The sequence below is a fragment of the Festucalex cinctus genome, chromosome 6 (genome assembly GCF_051991245.1).
Source record: "Festucalex cinctus isolate MCC-2025b chromosome 6, RoL_Fcin_1.0, whole genome shotgun sequence".
Taxonomy (NCBI): domain Eukaryota; kingdom Metazoa; phylum Chordata; class Actinopteri; order Syngnathiformes; family Syngnathidae; genus Festucalex; species Festucalex cinctus.
In genome coordinates, this window is record NC_135416.1 from 16,957,813 (window position 1) to 16,980,049 (window position 22,237).

At 39.0% G+C, this 22,237-nt stretch overlaps 1 protein-coding gene across 5 annotated transcripts in view; it reads left to right on the top strand.

The window, feature by feature from the left end:
* The window catches only part of rptor (regulatory associated protein of MTOR, complex 1), a 142,746-nt gene extending 124,940 nt beyond the window's left edge, over positions 1 to 17,806 (top strand). For 3 of the 5 annotated variants that reach the window (XM_077525536.1, XM_077525537.1, XM_077525540.1), the window contains 7 exons: positions 1,536 to 1,583; positions 10,069 to 10,175; positions 11,627 to 11,754; positions 13,772 to 13,858; positions 13,944 to 14,060; positions 14,775 to 14,904; positions 16,366 to 17,806. In XM_077525536.1, coding sequence (XP_077381662.1) covers positions 1,536 to 1,583; positions 10,069 to 10,175; positions 11,627 to 11,754; positions 13,772 to 13,858; positions 13,944 to 14,060; positions 14,775 to 14,904; positions 16,366 to 16,434 — 686 coding nt within the window. In that variant the 3' untranslated portion in view covers positions 16,435 to 17,806. The remainder of the gene's footprint in view (positions 1 to 1,535; positions 1,584 to 10,068; positions 10,176 to 11,626; positions 11,755 to 13,771; positions 13,859 to 13,943; positions 14,061 to 14,774; positions 14,905 to 16,365) is intronic. The other 2 variants (XM_077525538.1, XM_077525539.1) reach the window with 1 other exon arrangement.
* The last annotated feature ends 4,431 nt before the right edge of the window (positions 17,807 to 22,237 follow it).

Consider the following 22,237-nt stretch of genomic DNA (forward strand, 5'->3'; position numbering starts at 1 on the left):
TTTGCGTCTTTTTGGGGATTTGCTGTCACGTTGAACTTGTTTTAACACACCTCCAGAACTTGAAATGTGAGCCATTTGCAAATATTTGTAGCAGGCTTGACCCTCACAGTGCAAACTGCAGAGGCGAGAAGCCAACTTCTCTCCCTGCTTCTTCTTTCCATCTCGGTTTTTATTAGCAGATGCTTCTTTATCACAGTTTTCTATGGCAACCAAATGAATGAATAGCGCCACTTTTATCGAGCTGCTTCTAATCTATTCAATAAAACATGCACAATACCCGTTCTTTAAATGGTCAAATTAAGAAGAGTGTGCATTGGCAGCTTGTTCTGCAGCATTTGTAGTGTGTTCCTATAGAAGATGTTTTCAATAAGGGGTGGTCATTTGGCTAATTGGGAGTGACACAAGCAAGTGAGTGTCTTTTTCTCTGCAGAGGTGTGAGCCCACTCACAGTGTGCACATGCGTGTCGCTGCCATTACAGAGTCACACCTGCTGCAAGGCGACACACTAACAACTAGCAGCACTGTGTGTGTGTATGTGTGATTCTTGTGACACAAATTGCCCCGCAAGACTTGTCCTCTCCTCCAGTGTGCCTTATTTTCTCCAAGACTCCTGGAGTGCTTGTTATCCTTCTGCATGTGCAATTAGTGGCGAAGTCCATGTTGGCCCACATTCGGTGGTCAGTTACAAGTCTCTCAAGTTTGAGTGAAGCATCAGTTTCCAAGTTGTTACCTCTTCTTGGTAACTCGGCTAGATTGTGACGATTAATTTTGTGCTTTTGATTATTTTTTCATGTCTAGCATCGCTTCAGTAAATTTAATAATGCAAAGCTGATTAAATATTACACAAGTCTGTCTTTGTGCTGCCAAAAAGTGATTCTGACACACACGAGCGCACTCATTAGTCTGTCCATATTCATCTCATCCCTGCCCTCGAGTAACATTGTGGTGTCCTCTTTTTATTTATTGACCCATAACGGTTGCTGTGTGGCTTGTTATGGTGCTTTTTTTTTATTATTATATTGTTTCATATCTTCCTTTTGGAGAGGCTGAATAAGGCTGCATGTTCCCTGTATTCATACACCTCCACAATCTTGCAAGAGTTACATAATCATGTTTTCTTTTATTGGCAGTATTCTGTTCATTTTTTGATATCACCTCAGAATTTTTTTCACTATCAGTCTTAGTCAGACGCAAGTCGGATCAGCCCTCCATTTTGCCGGCCGTTAAAAAACTTTCAATTATGTGTCTGACAGGTTTTGAGGCTAAAGAGTAAAGACCCTCATGTCAGCATTTTAACAAAGAGGCAGCAGTTTAGTTGAATCACTTTCTGCCTTTTTGTTAAAGTTGGTCATTTGGGAGAATCTCTGTTGGGACGCAGAAGCCTTGTTCATTCCTCTGCTGTTTGAATGCAAACAAAGGACATTTCAGTGTGTGTTTATGTCTGTGTGCTCACGGAAAGAGTCCATGCTAATTTGTTGCTTGCTTTCTTGCATACCTGCCCCTCCCCGCCTTCGATCTGCTCTCCTTGCTTGCAGGTCTAGCCCGAAGGGTCTCCATCTATCTTGATAGGAGTAAACAAGGCGGTGAGTGTAATGCTTCTTTTCTTCCCGCTCTCCTCATTTCCAAGTTGAAGCATGCTGAAATAAACCATCACAAGCTTCATTTTGCTCTCCCACGCCACCCATCATTCACGTGTCCGGTGGTTATCATTCTGACCTCTGATAAGACAAGACGGATGAACGAGAACATAAATATTATTGGTTTTTTTTCAATGCATGCAAAAATAAGCATTATTACTTCATCTGTCAAACACAAGAGATACTCTTTTGATCGCCACTATTTGTTAGAAGTGTTATGCAAACAAAATGACACAACTGATTTCCAACTTTGTGGATGGGGGGTAGAAATGCTGAGAACTCTATGAACTAAATTTTGAGTCTAATCCTCTTACTTCATTCTCCGTCAAACTGAAAGTGACCTACCTACCATTCAAAGAAATTCATTAAAACTCATTTTGACCTTAAATTTGTTCGAGTACATTAGACGCAAAACTGGTAAAGGCCACATTTGCTCTCTACCAATGTCGTATACTTTATAATTACTTTCCCTAAACAGGGATTGAATTAGTTACTGAATCACTCCGTCATAGATGTAATAAGTTAGCACGGAAAGTAACTGCTACTTTTTTGAAAAACCTTCAAAGAATTGGAGCTTAGATTTCATTTGGGTGTGGCGTGACTCAGTGGTAGAGTGGTCGTCTGGCAACCCAGAAGTGGCGGGTTCGATCTCATGCCATTGTGACCATGTTGAAGTGTTCTTGAGCGAGATACTGAGCCCCCAGTTTCTCCTGATGCTGCGTCATCGGTAGGTGAATGAGTAGTCGAATGGAAAGTGTTTTGAGGACCTTGTGAAGTGGAAAAGCGCTATATAAATGAATTACCATTTAACGTAATACTTATTTGACCAAAACTGGTGGACAATCCCAGAAGCCCTGATAGTAGTAGAATAGTAGAATGGGTTTGTGCTGATCATGAGAATAGATGACACAGTTTATGGAGTGAACGGCCAACTCCATGTTAAAAAAATAATAATAATAATACACAACAGGCTGGCTCAACTCTAACATAGGGAAGCACTTTAATTGATGGTATAGTAATTTGTATTTAAGTATACATTTTTTACTTTAAAGTTGCATTGTGGAGTTTAAAATGTTAATGTTGAAGAATTTTCTACATTACGCATGCTTCACCAATGCCCAGACGAGTACAAAGAGCTCTGACTTTTCAACTGTGACTGCACCTATCAGCTTGTATCTTCCCTTGAATGTGGAATGTTTCTTGAAGGTCGGGAGGGCTGGCATGGTGGAGGGTGACATTGTGCCCGTCCCCATGGACATGTGATGTTGTGTTACAACACAATTGGGTTGGAAACTGGGGGGGAAAAAAAACAAAAAAACTTGAGACAGCTGAGAGTACAGCACAGCCCAAACTCTAGCTCAGACCCCAAGAAAACGTTAAAGAAAATAAATAAATAAAGTAACATAAAATAAAAGTTAATTCAAGCACATATATTCGCACGCGCTCCAAGCTTGAGCTTGAAACAGAGGCTGCAGTTACACTTTAGGCCAGCGGTGGCAGTCATGAGTCAAAAAAGTGACAAACTCCCCAATACACCTTTAATTTACTTTCATACCCAAAATTAATGTCTATACTTCCCCAAAGAAAAAAAACAGCTGCTTTCGCTGTAACTTTAATAGTCTGCTATCCTTTTTGTTCATCATTTCCTCAGTTCTCGTGGCTCGCTACTTGTCTTAACCCGTGTGCGTTCATCTATACAACCGTCCATGCTTGCTGTTTGTGTCAACAGCAGCCACCCAACTCGTGAAATGTAACTTTATCTCAGATAATTGTCACATATGCAGTTGCCGTGTTCCTCACGAAGAAGAGTAGAAAATAATAATAATAATAATAATAATTACAGTAATGTGCCACCTTTTTTGGCAGTATGAATGAAAAGTCATTAATGACACTCCACGATTTTCTTCCATTCTTTAACAGTTTGATCTCATTGCAAGTATGTGCTCTACCCATATATATATACATATATATATATATATATATATATATATATATATATATATATATATATATATATATATATATATATATATATATATATATATATATATACATATATACATATATAAGGTGTGAGATGATTAACATACAGACTTCGAAAGAAGATACTGTACAGTAATTAGGGCGATCGGCCTCCTTTACCCACCACCTTCTTGACTTGAAATTGCATCCAAACCTGTGTGGTTTTATTGCCATTTTATCGTTGTTTAATTGGAAACTTGCTGCCCACTGTGGTTTTATTGGAGCTGAGCCACCTTGTGTGCTGAGCTCCAGGGACCGGGCTGTTAAACGAGGAAGGAACCAATGAAATTAAAGGAGTGTGGTTGGTTGGCGCAAACTGAAGAGCTATGCTTGCTGATTATGCTGCTGCTGCTGCTGCCGCTACACATTAATATGCATAGAATGTCACTGAACAGGAGAGGAAAGTGTTGGGCAAGAACAGATACAAATGTTACTTTATGTTTAAGAAAAGTACACCACACAGTTAAGAGTTAGTTAAGCAGTTTCATGAGCAGAGATTTATAGTAAAGAGGGTTTTGTATCATAAGGGAAATTAAACCGAAACAGAGGAAAGGTGAAAAACAGTGCAGGTACTCATTTCTCACACACCTTTGTAAGCAGTTTGTAGAACCTACATTGGAATGAGACCCCAATTATAATCACAACAATACACATTGATATAACCTTTAAGGGTGACACTCTGTTTTGGGATACTAGTTTGCACAGAATTTAGGAGGAGGGAAATCATAGTTTATGCGCTGTGTTAAATGAACAGTGGTTTTTCTGGGGAAGTTTTTGCATATCGTCGCTTATGGTAAAAAAAAATAAAAAATAAAAATAAAAAATTACGTTTTTGGGACGTGTGCATTCAGGGTTTGTTTTTGTTTTTGTTTTTGTTTTTGTTTTGTTTTTGTTTTTGGTTTTTTTTTTGTTTGTTTTTTCTCTCCTTACTCTTCCACCTCACTCCATGATGTCGGACACTCACAGCTGACAATGAAGCACTCTACAGCTGCCACACCAGCAGACTGTCCAACAGAGAGTTTTATTTTCAGGGTTGAGGTATAGCTAGCTGACTAGCTAACGGCAAATAGCGCCAGATAAACACTGATGTGAGCAAAGGCACTTGTGTTCTTATATAGTGGGGAAGGGCAGACTCATTCCTGACCCAAAACTGAAATGTAGGGAAAACAGTTTAACGCTATATCTACACAATTGAGTGTTAAATAGTTGTCAGTCTTTGCACGTTTTCAGCAATTATCTTCAAAGATATACAGTAATGTATATAAGAACAAACGTTCAAATTCTGATCTAGGAGTGGTGCATTCGACAAAGAAGAATCTATTTTTCCTGTCTGTTATGGACTGCCTCTATTACCCTTCCACACTTTTTTTTTTTTTTTCTTTTAACTACATCAGCAAAAGTAGGACACCTCTTGTCTTCTGAGCTTTCCAAGTCGTACACAGTGACCCTCTTTTCATTTGTTTGTGCCTCCTGGTTCCTTGTTCACATTGGGGCTCTGGGAATTTGCTAAATCCAGCATTAAGGACCTATTGGAGGACAGAGGCACTTGACTCTCGTGTTTCAGGAAAACACAAGAGGCAAACTTTTTATACAGAAACAAGAAAGGGTACAAAAGAATTGTTCGTATTCAAGCTTATCAAGTTGTTTTATTGGGAAGCCTAGTGATTAGTGGAAGTGTAAACTCTTTGTAATAAGGTTCCATGTTCGATTGTGTATGGAAGCCATTTTTTGAATGTCAACAGTGGCACACTAATAATGTCTGACAAGTGTGAAGCGTGAGGCAAACGTGAGTTTTTGTATGTAGTGCAGATAAAAGTATTAAGACACACTTCTCCGTCCATTTGAAATAAATTGGGAGTTGAACTCTTCATTTGCCCTGAATATAATTTTTTAATATCATCAAGACCCTTTGGACATGCCTTGTGGGAACTTTTTGCCGACAGCCATTTTATGTGCACAAAGCAAGCTACATCAAGGCTTTTGTGGTTGAGTTTAAGTGTTGAGGAACTTTGATAACTTGCTAGAATCTAGCTAGAAGCTGTTGTAGATGTGGAGTTGTCACAATCTATAGTTGGTCACGTGGCCCAGTACAGTACTTGTCTAGTATGTAGTGTACTGTATGTTACAAGTTGTAATTGTAACTCTAAACAATTTTGTGTTACAACCACACATCTGTGTTTTATAGTTTTAAAAATGGCAATTTGGATTAAGTGATTATATTAGTTGTTTGTCTTGTACAATTTAAATTGCTCTTGTTTTGTTACTTCATTGCAGACTATTGATTTTTTTATTTTTTATTTTGGATTAATGTATGATAGTTTACATTGGCAAAAAGAATGATTTTGATTGCTACCATATATGCTTATTTACAACCCACAAGTGGCCCGTAATGTATACATAACAAGAGACTTGAACATGAGGCCTGGGGGTACGTAACTACCATATGTGTGGATTATCTTCATCACATGCTGAGGTCTTGTAATATAAATAGATTTATTCTGATGATGATGATGATGATGATGATTATGATTGCCCTTCCTAGTACCTTCCACAAGTATTTTAATATTGACTATTTATTGTGCTACAAGAGCTGGGATTGCATTGTCTTAATTTTATCGTTTATTCTGCCAGTTGTACTCAAGTAAATAGTAGAAAATAAGTGCTACGCCCACAATAAGATTTAACTTCATTTAGTTTTGAAAGTTCGGTTTTGAAGTTCTGCTGAACATTAAAGATACAGGAAGCTGTGCCTTGTTGGGAATTATCCAAATGGTTCGCCCTTTGCCCACCTTAATCAAGTCGTGGAGTCTTAATGCAGATTATGCTTCATTTCGCAGGGCCACTGCCAACTGCACACGTCACTCACACCTCTTTGCCCCTCAGAATGCCAAGGCAGTCGTCTAAAGTTTAGATAAATGCCATGGCAGCCGAGTGTCAGAACGTACGCATAAATACCGTCAGCTCGTATCAGAGGCGCGTGCATGCTGGGAAAGTCCCTCGTAATCCTGGAGAAGGCTTCCTGCATGATCCCTGGAGGACGTTTTCAAAGCAAACAGGATGAAACGGAGCGAGGGAGCAGGATGGTTTAATGAGCTCCACTGTTTGGAAGAGCAAGTCCATCACCAGAGATAATGGCGCAGAATAAGAATAGAGCATACTGCCTTGTCCACACAGGGAAAAAAATAGAACAAAGATATTCATGCAAAAGGAATAGATAAATAGATTTTAAATGAGGCATCATCTCAGCGCGCTGGCGCAGGAATAAGATCATCCAGAACGACTGCTCTTATCATGTTTCCCCCTCATCTCCAAGATTCAGCAAGAGAAAACACACCAGTCGGCGTGTGTTGTCGTTACGGTTTGTGATAGCATTAGTGAGGGCAAAATGTTTGATCTTGAGCGGCACTAATGCTGAAAAGTCCCTACGAGAGCATAATAAAAGAATCTCTCGCTAGAAATGTGAAAGGAGGAAACGTTGTTTGTTCCCAGCCGTTTCTTAACAACTCCATTCTCCACATTTCCATTGATTTTCTGTGCGAGGAACTAAATCGCTGTCAGACCCACCAAGGTGTTCCCACCAAGTCACAATTCTCTTTTTAGGAGGCGGGTTGATGTCCTTATTAGACAAAACTCATGGGTCCGCTTTGGCACAATGTCTTTTGTAACACTGACCCATTAGAACTGTATTGGTAAATGTTTTGATGGGATTATAAGGTTGGGCCGAAAAGCAGAGGGGGTCTGGTGCGTGCGTGTGATAGCAACAATAAACTGGTTTGTGGACTACAGGAAAAATTACTTTCAATTTGAAAATGGTGCATGATTATTATTAGTTTTGTCAATGTGTCTGGAGAGGACCACTCAGTATTCCGTACATGTGCAACAGATCTCAGAGGAGGAAAGGGAAAAAAAAAGTCAACAACTCTTGTCACCTGCAAACAAATCTTGGCACGAGTGATGCAGTAGTGCAAAGTGGCATGCCGATTGAGAACAGAGACAGCCAAAAGACAAAGTTATTATTTCTGAAATGACAGACGGCATATTTGGTTGCCAGTTCTCGAACATCCCAAGATGCTTCCACCTTGCAGATCTTTACTTCCTCTCCATCTATGATTTGCTTTACTGCTCAGTGGCTAGTTGATTAATTTACTTAGAAAAGAGCCTAAAGCCAAAATGAAAACTAAAGATGATTATTTTATTTGTTGGTGACTGTCAGTATATCCCCTCTTTTGCTGACATTAGACTATTTGGTTGGAGGGGATATAAATAAATACTAAAAGAAATCAATTCGAGCCCTTTTTTTGTTTTGGGTCCACTATATTTATGACATTCATTCTATCGTTATTAATTATTGATTACAGACTAAATTGTTTATCGGTAGGGATGATGTCACCAATACCATTACTACTAGCACTTTTTAAGTTTCCCCAAAACAATGACAGATCATTCTAAAGAAAGGCCTTTATATCCTAATATAGCATTGCATGAAATTAATGAGAATTGTCAATTCTAATTTTCAATTTGTATTTCCTGATGGTAAAACCGCCACAAAAGGGTGCCTGATAATTGGTATTGTATTTTGCTAGCCTAGGGGGATATAATGTAAATTTATGGGTGCAACTGTTAGCGTTTTGATTTTTATTTGATTTATCTGATGCTGCACAGAGTGTTTTCAATGATGACAAAGAGAAAAATATCATGATGGTAATCATAGAGCACATTGACCCTATATAAAAGCCCATGCCTATTACAATTCATAAGTGACATGCACAGTTAAATGCTGAAATATATATATAAAAAAAAAGAAAAAAAGATGTAGCCAAAATCATCATGGATAGGCACAAACATGAAACGGATCAGCAAAATCTCAACAAAGATTGAGAAGCAAAATGTAAATTGAAGATTAGCGCTTGCCTGCACAATGTAATGACGGTTTTTCCCCTCGTTGAAGAGAAACTACCCATTTTTTTTCTTTTTTATGTAAAGGAATCTCCCGCTCTCCATCTGTCTCCCTCTAACCCGCATTCCCTCATCACAGAGCTGCCAGCTTCAAAGGGAACCAACGCCCGCTCTCTTCCCGTTGCCTCTGAGTTGAACCAGCATCAAAAGTGCCCCCGTGCGACTGCCAATGTGTCACTTACTGAGCGTGCGCGCTTCTCTGAGGTGTTTTTTTGTCATTTTCCCAACATGCAATCCCTCCGCCCGTGCCCTGATTACCGACGGTGCGACGCCTTAGCGGGCCGGATGATGTCACAGCGGAGGAATTGAATCTGCCGCTTGGGACCTGGGATTTCCTGACAACGCAAGCAAAGTAGAGCAGAGGAAAGACACAGATGCGCCACTTGAGTTACGTCACGACTCATGAAGGGGGCTGAAGCGTGATGGAGGCCTCATTCTGTCGTGTCGTGTCCTCGTATTTGTGGCAAATTACAAAATGCCGACATCAGCGTGAGGGCTTGACGTGGTTACTGAAGAAACGGAGAGGATGTGATTCATCGCAGAAAGAAATGAGGCATTCTTCATTTCACGAGTTTGACGAGGAGATGGTTGCCATAGCATCCGTGCTAAGGTGGAGGGAGAGAAGCGTGACTGAAACAAACACGGGTGTTATTTGATTTGCTGAAATACTTCCAGTGTTACTGCTCGCAACATTTGTATTCGCCCCAAAAACCTCACCACTGTAAAAAATATCTCCAAACAGCAGCCAAATCTTGAATAAGTTCCACCTGAATCCAATTTTCGACAGACTTATTGTGTGTGTGTGTGTGTGTGTGTGTCATAAGGCCAATGTTTGACATCTGTTGCTAATGGGCATACTGCAAGAGTAGCTGAGAACTGCCCACAACCTGCTCCAACAGATTGTCGGGCCACTGGGGAGCACGACTTTTCATTTGTTCAACAGATGCTTACCCAACATACCGCAGTCGCACTAAATGGTAAACATGAAGCTGTTAGGAAACTTTTATTGGAGGAACTTGTTACAAGCGTGTTGTAGCACTTTCTGGACTGCTGAGGGCGCCACTGGCCCGGCAGCCCATCTGGGATAGGACAGTAACAAACAATGTTTGTTTATACATTTGAAGTTTGTCAAACCTGAAAAATATTTGTTACTTAACTGACACTTTATTAACAGCATATGTTTTTTTTGTTTTTTTTATTCAGGTTTATCGTAGTTATTCATCAGACAGCAGTGCAATGACAGCTGCGCTAATCTTTAATTTACATGACAGAAAGAACAGCCTGCTCCAGAAGTTCCAGATGTTTTTAGGCACCTTCTCTTCTGCATTAAGTCGAGGATTTCAAAACAGTGCTTTCAATTTGTACTCGCATATTATTGTACACAAGTGTGATAAATGCTGCCTTGGACTGTATTTGAGTTGATGGTCAATTTTGGTTGCGATTGTGTCTGCAGGTGCCGGCATGGTGGTCGACTGGGAGCAAGAAACGGGCCTGCTTATGACGTCTGGAGATGTTCGAGTTATTAGAATCTGGGACACTGACAGAGAGATGAAGGTTCAGGTGTGTAGCATTAGACTGGAATGGATTTGCACCACAAGATTGAAATGACATCATTCCAATTGTGGGGGAATCCCGTGTTTTTGGATGTGGATACAAATCTGATATGTAACAGTTATTTGCAAATACAACTTAAATGCATTAAAGAGTAGCTGCTGAAAACTTTAACTACAGAGAAAGCATGGCCATTAACTCTTTCACTCCCAGCCATTTTCACAGAAACAATCCCGTTTGCTCCCGGCTATTTTACTGGATTTTGACTGATTTTTCAAGGCCCACAGAATATTGTGTTCTATTGCTATAAAAGCATGGAACCTATCAAAAGAAAAATTAAAGTATCTTCTTTCATCAGGAAACAAAGTATGTTTCTATCTTTTTCCATTTTGCAGCAATTAGCATTAGAAGACAGCTAAGTTTAATCAGTTTTTACAAATCTATTCAAAATTGTAATGTAGCTCCTTTTCTCCATGGGTCAGGTTGATCTCCTTTGCTCTGCTGCCACCTACTGGCAGTTTTTGTAATTACTACCATTTCTGCAACCGTTCTTTGCAGTTGAGAGGCTGCATCAAAGCCTTCTATATGCTCTAGCATAAAAAAAATACAAAATTTAAAAAAAAAACGTATAAATAAGTCTTTGGGACATTAAAAAATGTATTCACACTTTATTGGGAGCAAATAAGTTAAACATATGGTACATTAGAGGTATAGCCTTCATTAAATTAAAAAAAATAATAATAATAATAATAATAGTAATGCAAATGTTGACCTCATTTCAACCAGTGAGGAGAAATGTTAGTACAGACACACTAGTCGAATGAAAGTGCAATAAGAGCTTACATTCTAAATAAAACCTTCAAAATAAGACTTGAAAGTAAACTTTTGGACTGTGGCACTTTTTTCTATTGATCTGGTTAGTGTTAATATTCTGACTTTGATGTACCATGCTTTATTTTTTTTTCTTTATAATTGCCTATAGATGCCACAAAATGGCATTTGATCCAAATGAAGCTCCTCAAGTCATGACCATCATCAAGACCGACATTCCACAAAGTGGCGCCAAAATACTATTATTGCTTTTGCTTAAGCACAAAGAAGGGGATGTGTGTTAATAATTGTATATATAACGAAGGATATGTTCCATGTGCGGGAATCACTGTACTGATGCTATTGTTTAAAGAGACAATGCGTAGAATTTAATGCCGTCTAGTGGTAAACTAATAGAATGCAACGATGTATATTTGAGGTGCGTGTATTTTGAAGTATGCGCACTACTCGTGAGACCACAATTCGCAAGCCTGCCACCAACTAATTAATAAAAAAAAAAAAAAAAAAGCATGGTTATCCCATGTGGTTTCATTCTGCTTGAGGTTTGGCTAGCCGAAGGGGCCGGACGACCACGCCGTCAACATGGCTTCTTTCTTGTGACGTTGTCATTTGTTGTGTTTGTGCGCCAGGACATCCCGACAGGAGCGGACAGCTGCGTGACCAGCCTGTCTTGTGATTCTCAGCGTTCGCTCGTCGTGGCCGGACTGGGGGACGGCTCCGTTCGAGTCTTCGATAGGAGAATGGGTCCAAACGAATGGTAGCTGTTTTGTTTTTTTTTGTTTGTTTTTTTTATTTCTTTACATGACACTACTCAGCTTCTTGTTGAAGTTGAGGTCAAATAGATTATCACATCCCCTGGCATGATTGTGATTTTGGTTCCACTTAAATGGAGAAGCATTTATTTAACTCACTCTGTGTTCTGTTAATTTATGCTTTCATTTCCTTCCATTTTTCTTTTATTATTGCAGTATCATTATTTAAACACATTTAGGAACACTCACAGCGGTTTAATTGTGCGTTTACTCCTACAGAGCACTACATTATTCACTTTTCTAATCTATATTTCTTATATATGAAGTGCTTTAAATCTCCCCCTCTTTTAATGGAGCCTGGTGGTGACAACTAAGCCCTCCTAGTTGGGGAAACATCATTTTCATTTCTGTCCCAAAGGGACGGAAGAAAGCAGTTCAAACGTGAAGTGCTCAATAAATCTTTTAGTCAAGATCATTTCATAGATCCCCGCAAGCAAGGGCAGCAAGTTCCCCACTTCGCCGCACACGTAGCTCATGTTTGAATTGGAATCGTTTGGAGCACATGTTGGTGACTGTACTTTGTTGTTTATTATAAGTCAAATGTTGTTTTCCTCTCATCTGCTTCCCAAACAAGCTTTTATGATTAAAAATGGAAAGGGTAAACAAGACCTTTCAGAGCTTTGGGTTTCTTCTCATGATGCCACAGTGCCACCTGGTGTTGGTACACCGCCGTTACACTTGCTACCCTCCAAATGACCCACGTGTGCTTGAGAAGACCTTCGATCCTCACACAATCATTTATGCACATGAAAATTGTTCACACTCTTGCTATTTTTTATGTATCTCATAGATTACAAGGTGTTATCGTACAAAAATCCACAATATCTTGTTTTGCCTAAACTGGTTTAGAAGTTCCCATAAATCGTGGCAAAGCACGTCTTGCAATTCCTTCACTTGCTTTAAAGCCATACTTGACTCATTGAGCCATTTTCAGCATTTTCATCTTTTGTCCAGAATGAATTTCATAACTTCATTATTTTTCATGTACAATTAATACCTTTAAAAACACTTTTCGTCACTTGCTGTTGACTGAAGACAACCAATCCTGGCTCACCTGTTGGCTGGATGATTGGTCGTTACCTGTTTCCTCAGCACAGGTGTTGTCATCTCCAGTCGACAGCAAGTGGCAAAATTAGTTCTGAAAGGTATTAATTGTTTGTGAAAAATAATGCAGTTATCAAATTATTATACACAAAATATTATCTTGAAAATGGCTCAATGAGTCAAGGAGTGCTGTCATTATTCAATCAATTAATTGACTAATTGGATATATTTTAATTTTGCATTAAAGTTTATTACAAAATCATTTCCCCCTGATAACTGTTTAACATGTGTAAACAGGTGTTTATTTCGTACTTTGTATTTGTATATAGTGATTTAAAAAAGTGGGATTGATGTTGTTCTATAGGTTGGCTTGTTTTCCAAAGTAAAAATAAATGTTAGCAAATATCTTATTTATTTTGATTAAATATAGAAGATAATCATGAAGGACTACAGAAATCAGTGAACAATTACTGCTGATATGCTGAAATTAGATTTGCACAATTTTAAGTTAAAAAATGGCTCCAAACGATTATTCGATTTATTAAAATAGTTGTCGATGAATTTGATAATTGATTACTTGTTGATTAATCGATTCATTTTGAGAGCTCTTGAGTCAAGTATCCCTTTAATATAGTTTATTGGCAACAAGATACCACACAGTAGAAGCAAAGCACTATTTTTGTCAAAATGAAATGACTTGAAGATAGTTCTTTGGCACATTTTGCCCTGCTTAATTTTCCACCTTTTTATAGTTATTTAGTGAAGAATATTCTTGTCGATGCTGTCCGATTTATAAAGTGAACATGATCTGTAAATGTTATCTACCGCTTTGATTTTCAAGCAATTACAATTTCTGTTTTTGAGGAATATGTACAGCTTAGAGATGATGCGAAGTGACATATTTGTACGTGTCCGCAGTCGCATCATGACCTACAGAGAGCACGGCGCCTGGGTGGTCAAAGCTCACCTGCAGAAGGAGACAGATGGACATATCATCAGCGTCAGGTGCACGTCTTTGCAGCTGGCACAAGATGGAACGCTTCCGCTTTATTTTCCCTGCTGACCCTTCTTGTCTTGGTTCCTTTGCTAGTGTCAATGGAGACGTTCGATTCTTTGAGCCTCGCACGCCGGATTCGGTTAACGTGCTGCAGACGGTCAAGGGGTTAACAGCGCTCGACATCCACCCGCAGGCTAACCTGTTCGCCTGGTGAGTTTGGAGATGTTTGTGTCAATGTGCGCCGCCAACGGATAGTAAACGGTTCGGGTGAGCTCGGCTCCAACTCACCTGTGACCCAAGTCAACACAAACACTATAGAAAATGAATGGATGAATATTAGGTCATATCGTTTAATGGGTTCTCTCGTCCGGTTTCTTGCTTCAGCTCGTCGATGTGCCATATTTTTGTTCCACACTGAAACCACAATGACAAAGTTTGCCTTTTGTTGAGATGTCTCCATTATTTATTGAAAGGTTGTTAATACAATAATACAATCCTGTTTCCTTTGAAAAGGGACCTTACTTGCACAAATGCAATGTGTTGGGGGGGAGAACAAATCTGATATGTATATGTATGTAAAATGTGTATTTTGCATTTCTTTTTAAATTGATGTATGTTTGGACATTGTTGCAGGTCATTATTCAGTCCATTCCAAAGTTTTACTCCACATATAGATTTGCAAAAACTTTTCATTGTTGTCCGTGAATACTTTTTTTATTCCCTTTAGATTATAGCCACTTTCTCTTTCCGAAAACATAGTTTGATCATCTAACAATTTGTAAAATTAAGCTCCTTTTTTTATTTTTTTTATTTTTTTTTTTTAAATACAATGTTTCAAAATGTGTGTTTTTGCGCATCTTGAACCAATACCTGAGGGTCACGTTTGTGCGTGCGTGTGTCTGTGCGCGTGCGTCTGTCCCGCAGTGGCTCGATGAACCAGTTCATCGCCGTTTATAACGCCAACGGCGACGTGATCAGCAACATCAAATACTACGACGGCTTCATGGGACAACGAATCGGCGCCATCAGCTGTTTAGCCTTCCATCCCCACTGGGTAACCGCACTCCACTTTTCACCTCCACGGCTTCATCACATGGTGGCGCTGTGCACATCCTTTCAAAACTAGAATCATGGGCATCAGGTCGGAATTCAGCTTGCCACTATTTAACTCATTTGCTCACAATAACTTTTTATGTTTTAAGTGTCACAAAGACTTATTTATACATTTTTTTATGTTTTGTTTTGTTTTGTTTTGATGCTAGAGCATCCAGAAGGCATTTGATTGCGCCTCTCAACTGCAAAGAACGGTTGCAGAAATGGTAGTTATTACACAAATGGCCAGCAGGTGGCAGCAAAGCAAAGGCGATCAACCAAGCCCAAGGCTCAATTACTCACAATTCGAAATAGATTTGTCAAAATTAATTAAACGAAAAAAAACAGGTGCTATTAAAGGTTATTTTAGTTAACTAAAACTCATGAAAAAAAATTTCAAAAGACAATTTCATTAACGAAATAAAATAAAAACAAAGATGCTTTTTAAAAAAAGAAAACTAACTGAAACTACATTTTATGTTTACAAAACTAACTAAAATAAAAGTAACGATAATTATAGCAAAAATGTCCTTCGTTTTAGTCTTTGGTAATTAATTTAATGCATCAGCCTTTGGGGATGATTTTAAATGTGATTTTTAGTAGATTTATTTTTTATATAAACCGGAATAGTGATGCCGCGCCCATGGTGTTTTTTCAATATTGAGCACAAGTAATACACATTAAAAAAAAAAAAAAAAAAAAAAAAAAAAACTAACACTGAAACTAACTAACCTAAAACTAAGCATTTATTAAAGAACTAAAACTAATAATAAACTAACAGAACCACCCTGAAAACTAATTAAAACTAACTAAATTAAAAAAAAAACTCAAAACAAAATAAAAACTTAAAATGAAAAATTCCAAAACAATAATAACCCTACTGCCATATTACAGATAAATTGGTTTATATACTGTAGCATTTTTCTACATATGCAAAAGCACAAATAAATTATTTGTATAATTTTTATGAGTAAAAACAATTTCTCTTCATAACATTGTGGCCCTTGCGTCCTTCTGATTTTCTGTATGTGGCCCTCGAATGACAAAGTTTGGACACCCCTGTTCTAATCCTAATTGCTGCAAAACGGAAACAGATAGAATTTTTTTTTTTTTTTTTTTTTTTTTTTCTGATGAAAGAAGAGACTTTAATTTTTCTTTTGATAGGTTCTATCCAGTAAAAGAGCGAACGGGATTGCTTCTGCGAAAATGACTGGGAGCCAATGAGTTAATAAACCCCAAATAATGTTTCTGATGATTTAGGAGGCTTTTCCTGACATAGTTTTTGCTGTTTTCGTCCCAAGTGACTCGAGTAACCGTAATGAAGCAAACGTAGCCACGCCTGATGCTGATGCTGATGCTGATGCTGAAGCGCCGTCCCGTATTCCAGTTTTGTGATCGTCTCCTTTTCTTTGTGTCCCTTCAGCCTCACCTGGCAGTGGGCAGCAATGATTACTACATGTCCATCTACTCGGCTGAGAAGCGGCTCAGATAACACGCCAGCGTTGGTCTCCGACACCCCCGAGCCCCGCCCACCACCAAAAATCCCGCCCACTCTATGACTTGAGGGACCTTGACCCAGGCTGTACATCACCTTGTACATATGCAATCCACCCCCGAATGTTCCACTGTTGGCTGCTGACAAACGTATATTATTCTTATTATTATTATTATTGTTATTATTATAAAGATCCTGATTCTTGTTTATTCTTCTGATCAAGCTAATGATTGTAGACTTGGCAGTGCTGAGGCGTGTGTATATTTAAATAGAGATGACGAGAGGTTGTATTTTAAAGAAGCGGTACCCGCCGGCCACCGAGGCGCTTCCTGGCCTTGCAGCGAGCGAGCGTCACTACCTGGATGACCTTTGAACTCACAGAGGAAACGCAACCTCCTTCTTCAACAGTTGCACCACTTGGAAATATAGAGATGACAAACTCTTCTTTTTTTTGTCCCACTCACCAGCGAGGTTGTGTTAGCATCAGTGATGAGCGCAATGCTATCAAGCGTAAGATCCGGCCAATCATATTTTGGATGAAGTGGGATGTTTGTGTTTGCTTATTGAAGGATGAATCTCCCGTAATGTGTTAGTTGACATCATGAGTAACCACCAAGGATTGCAAGAGGTTCAAACCGCCCTTGACAAGCTCGTTGGAGTGCACCTGCTCCTGTCATGCTTTGGACCTTTTTTTTGTTTTTTTTAACCAAGTGTTTACTTGAGGATTTAAGTTAAGTTTCATGTTCAGGTTGAATTCCCAAACCTTCACTCAGGTACCTCAAATAAGAGCAGCCACATGTTTGGTCACCAAAGGATGAGCAACAATGTGCCTCTTCTGGGAGGGGCGACATCTTTGCTTTCGGTTTGACTTGATTTGATCTTTTGTTTTTGCAACGCTGTTTTAATTGCGCTCGTATTTTTGTGTGCCTTGGTCTGGAAAAGAAATGTGAACTCCTTAGTTTCATACACTGTCTCACACACGCTTGCACTTCGATGGTTCTCTCTCCTACTTCCAATTCCATCTTCAACTCTTCGCAGCAGACATGACATGGCGAGCTTTGCTTTAGCCTGTCAAGGGACGGACGGACGGACGTGTGGACGGAAGGTGAACATGGAAGAAGACACTAGCAGACAGTGATCTCTTTTTCTCTGCACTTTAGTGTCTCATACACGCTCAGCCACTCTAGTTTTGGCACGGGACCTTTGCTCGCAATGTCCTTGCATCAAGTTTTAAGATTTTAGTCCACAACACAAGAGACTGAACGTAGTGCAAAAGGAACAGTGAAAACAATCAGGTTTGTCTCTCTGACTTCTGCCTGTGGTGTCTGGTTTATGAAGCAGGAGGTGAAATAAACCAAATACAACATTGGATGTGGAAACCTCATTTCCAATTACGGTCAAACGTACACTAATTATACTAATGGTCCATCCCTACTTTGTCTGTTATTTTTACACGATATTAACCGATTTCAAGCAGTGAAAATAACCTAAGTCCAACTACAGTGTTCCCTCGTTTTCCGCTGGGGTAAGGTTACAAAAAAATACCCGCAATGAATGAAATCCGTGAAGTAGTTGTAGTTATGTTGTTTCTAACCTTTCTTGTTATTATACTTATTTCACATCCATTTATTTTGATGTCATTTGTCATTAAGTTTTGTTTCTATATTACCCGTTATTATCTGTCTCATTCAAAAAGTTTTCTTTTTTCTTTTTTTTTCGGAGTTTTATTTGTTTCAGGCAAATTCAACGCAAGGTTTCAGCTTCATACCTCAATATTCACTACAATTACATACGTCACAATCACTTAACTCCAAGTTAGTACTAGTTAATTACTTTGTAATTTTCACATAATTTCTTTCAATTTCCTTCATTAGCTTTCAGCATTCTCACGCAATTGAGTCTAGTCCACTTAGTCTAGTTAGCTTTGTTTTGCATTTATTATAAATGTTTTAAGGCTCTTAAAAAAAAAAAATCACACAGTTTATACACTTTTCTCATTGAGGCATTTACATTTTCTCACATTTCTCCCGTTTAAACATTCACAATATTCAAACCATAATTTTTATAAAAGGTGCATTACTGGGAAAAAAAAAAAAATGAATGCAAAATTGCACTAAAAAAAAAATAAAAAAATCCACGATACAGTGAAAAGTGAACCACGTTACTTTTTTTTTTTTTTTTTTTGTGCGGATTTAAGAAAGCTCCTCGTTTAGTTTTAAGATTGACTGAGAAGCATTTGAGCCTGAGCCTGTTATAGCATAGCATGCAGTACCAGTGCCCAGATGATAGGAGCACCATTAATTGTGGTCGAAGATGATATTCTTGGCCAATTAAGGTGGTATTGTGATAGGCGTCTTCAAACAGTTTGTCTACAATCTTGAAGCAGATTTTAATCAAGTATCTCAGTCCAGATTTGACAGTTACTGCGAGGCAACTAAAGCATATGGCATTCCATACAGTATTGCAGTACATTGAGAATGATGGAGGTGAAAAGCAGAAGGAGCAGCTGCTGAGTGGCCCCGAATAACCTTCACTTCCACTCCACTCTAGTGTTCGTGTTTCAAACATCATGTATAATGAATAGAATTATTGCTGTCATATCAGGCAATATTGCCTGAAAGTTTCAAATTGAGGTTAGAATGGGCACTGTGACCTATAGTGTGGGTTGACAATCACTTTGTGAAGACTGCGAAAATAAACAACTAGCATGATAGATAGCACTTGTTCTCATCCAATATCAATAAAACCATGTCATAAAATAATTTAGGTTTTAAACACTTAATACACACACACACGCTGTAGTTAACAGAGCAGTGTGAGAGACATACCAAAATCATGTGGAGCCATTTGTGGAGCGCTTAATCCTCATTGCGGGTCACAAGGTCATGTACTAGCAATAGAGAAAACACTATGTAAAATGAAGGAAGCACATTTTTCATTGTACTGGTTTGTGTGCAAATGTTTGGCCACTTGTAGGACCCCAGAGTTTCATTATTGTGCTATATTGTCATGACGACTGAGTCATTCTGAGTAGGACACCACCAGGGGCACCTAAAAGACCAATAACAATCTCCCTGAGCTTTGTTTTAGTGTAAAAAATAAAATAACTTGAGAACATCAGTTGGGAATTGGAGATTGCATCAAATCAGTGGTAATTGTAATCCCTTAAAGTTAAAGTTACTACCAAGGGCCAGTGCAATCACTCATAAAATTGTCTTTTAAAAAGTGAACTCAAGTCAAAAATGTTTTTTTTTTTTTTTACAATAATACCGTATTTTATATGAGGCCCACTAGCCTAAACGTGACATTCTGATTAATATTGCACTTGTGAAATAAGCAGCAAAGTTCACCAGTGTACCACCTCAGGTGGCAGCCATTTTGCACCTTGCTGTCAATTGCAAATCACAGTTGCTCAGAGCTCAGCTTGTGAATGTCACATGACCAAACCTAGAAAACAGGTGAGCTGCGATTGGCCGTTAGCTGAGCCCTTAGCAGAGGTTGCAAAACCAGGTCACATGCAGTTTGGCTTTCGCCACAGGCACTTTGACTCAACCGCAGGTAAACGAGATGCACCTGGCACACATGAAGCTCGTTTACCTGCTGGTTGAGTAGAAGCGCCTGTGGCGAAAGCCAAACTGTGGCAGGGTTTTTATTTTTTTACTTTCTATCCTGTGATGTGTCATCTTCAGTCAACAAAATGGCCGCCCGCTGAGATGCATAAAAACAGGTGGATTTTGCTGCTTAAAGGGGAAGTCAACTTGAAAATCATCATGATGATTGATGGAAGTGCCCACCTTTTCACTTTCAGCAAATGCTTGATAATGCGAAACCTCACAAAAATACACGAATTGAGAAGGACGGTTTGTACTCACCGCGATCGACAGAAGTCATCCTGCTTCACTCGGTGCTCAGTCTGTGCATTTTTTTTTAGGCTTCGCATTATCAAGCATTCGCTCAAAGTGCTCAAGCACACGCCAAAAGGTGGGCACTTGCATCAATAATCAATTCCAGTCAATGACATGCCCACCAAGGTTATTTTAGTTAACTAAAACTAACACAAAAAAAACCTAAAATTCAGAAAACAATTTCGTTAATGAAATAAAAACAAAAACTAACTGAAACTACATTTTATGTTTACAAAACTAACTATAATTATAGCAAAAATGTCCTTCATTTTTGTCTTTGGTAATTTAATGCATGAGCCTGTAGGGATGAATTTAAATGTGATTTGAAGTAGATTTAGTTTTAATATTAACCAAAATAAGGACATGTGAAAGTGTGTCACACAGAAGTGACGTCATCTAACAGCAGCCAATACAAAAGCAACTTCAGATGACATCGTTCCCAAGGTGTTTTTTGAATATTGCGCACAAGTAATGCTGCATTCGAGAATGGTCGGAAGTCGGAAATATCCGAGTTCAAACCAGGAAGTGCGTCCGGGAGCGCCCCCTTGAACTCGGAAATTCCACTCTTGAAGTCGGAAAAAAACGAGGACCCCGACTTCACCGGCGGACTACAATGTTACGTCACTCTGAATGGCGAAACACAATTTACTCGAGTATAAAACTAGATAGCTTTCTTCATTCATAAATATTCACCATAACTTCACGTAACGCAACGTACGTGACAGTATTGCCGCTATATCCCTGCATGAAATTATACGGTAAATTACTTAACTGTATGGAATGCTTATGAAATAAGATTAAAACAATAAATGAAGCAAAATTGCAAAAAGGTAAGTTTTCTGGAGGTCAAATTGAGTTTTGAGGACCAAAATAAAAAACAATTTATCACTAGCCGCCATTTTGGTTGTTTACTTTCACCTCCAACACTTTGAGGTCGGAACTGGGAGGTTTCAACTCGGATATTTCCGACTTCCGACCATCCTCGAATGCAGCATAATACATCCATCCATCCATCCATTTTCTTGACCGCTTATTCCTCACAAGGGTCGCGGGGGTGCTGGAGCCTATCCCAGCTGGCTTTGGGCAGTAGGCGGGGTACACCCTGAACTGGTTGCCAGCCAATCCAGGACACGTAATACACATTAAAAAAATAAAACAAATATTGAAACTAAAATTAATTAAATTTACTAATAAAAAAAAATGTAAAAAAAAAAATAGCAAAACCACCCTGAAACTAAATTTAAAAAAAAAAAAAAAGCAAATCTCAAAACAAAATAAAATTAATGTACGTAATTAATTAATTAATAGTGCATTTACCAAAAAATTAAATAAGCAGGAAAATCCACCTGTTTTATCCAATAAATTTCTAATATTCGGTAATCAGAATGACGTTCTTAGACTAGTGAGGTTGCAAGGGCTTAAACTGAGCAGTTTCAGTTTGCATGTCCTGCTGGTGTCAGAGTCCAAGACCCGACTACGGTCTCAGCCACTTGTCAATGCTCAGATTTGTGCCAGTAAGAAGTAGCTGATAAAGTTGACTTGAGGAAGCGGCAAAAGAATGTCTGCCGTTTGTTGTTCTTTTTTTTTTCTTCTTCTTTTTACCTGCTCCAACCCTGGCAAGAGGTCAAAGGCCTGACTCCTGAACTTCAACTGCTCAAACATTATTATGACTGTCACTCGACAAACACGCAAACACACACACACGGCGTCCAGGGAACATTCCACAGCAGCCCAGTGAGCCGGCGTGGACATCCTGAGGAAACAACACTGGCTTCCTGTCAAATGAAGCCAAGCGCTGGCTGCTGGGGACGATAACCGCTGCTGGTCGAGGTAGAGCGTCACCTTAGTGCCGCCCCGCCCCGCCCACCAACCGCGGAGGCCATTAGGGTCTCGGA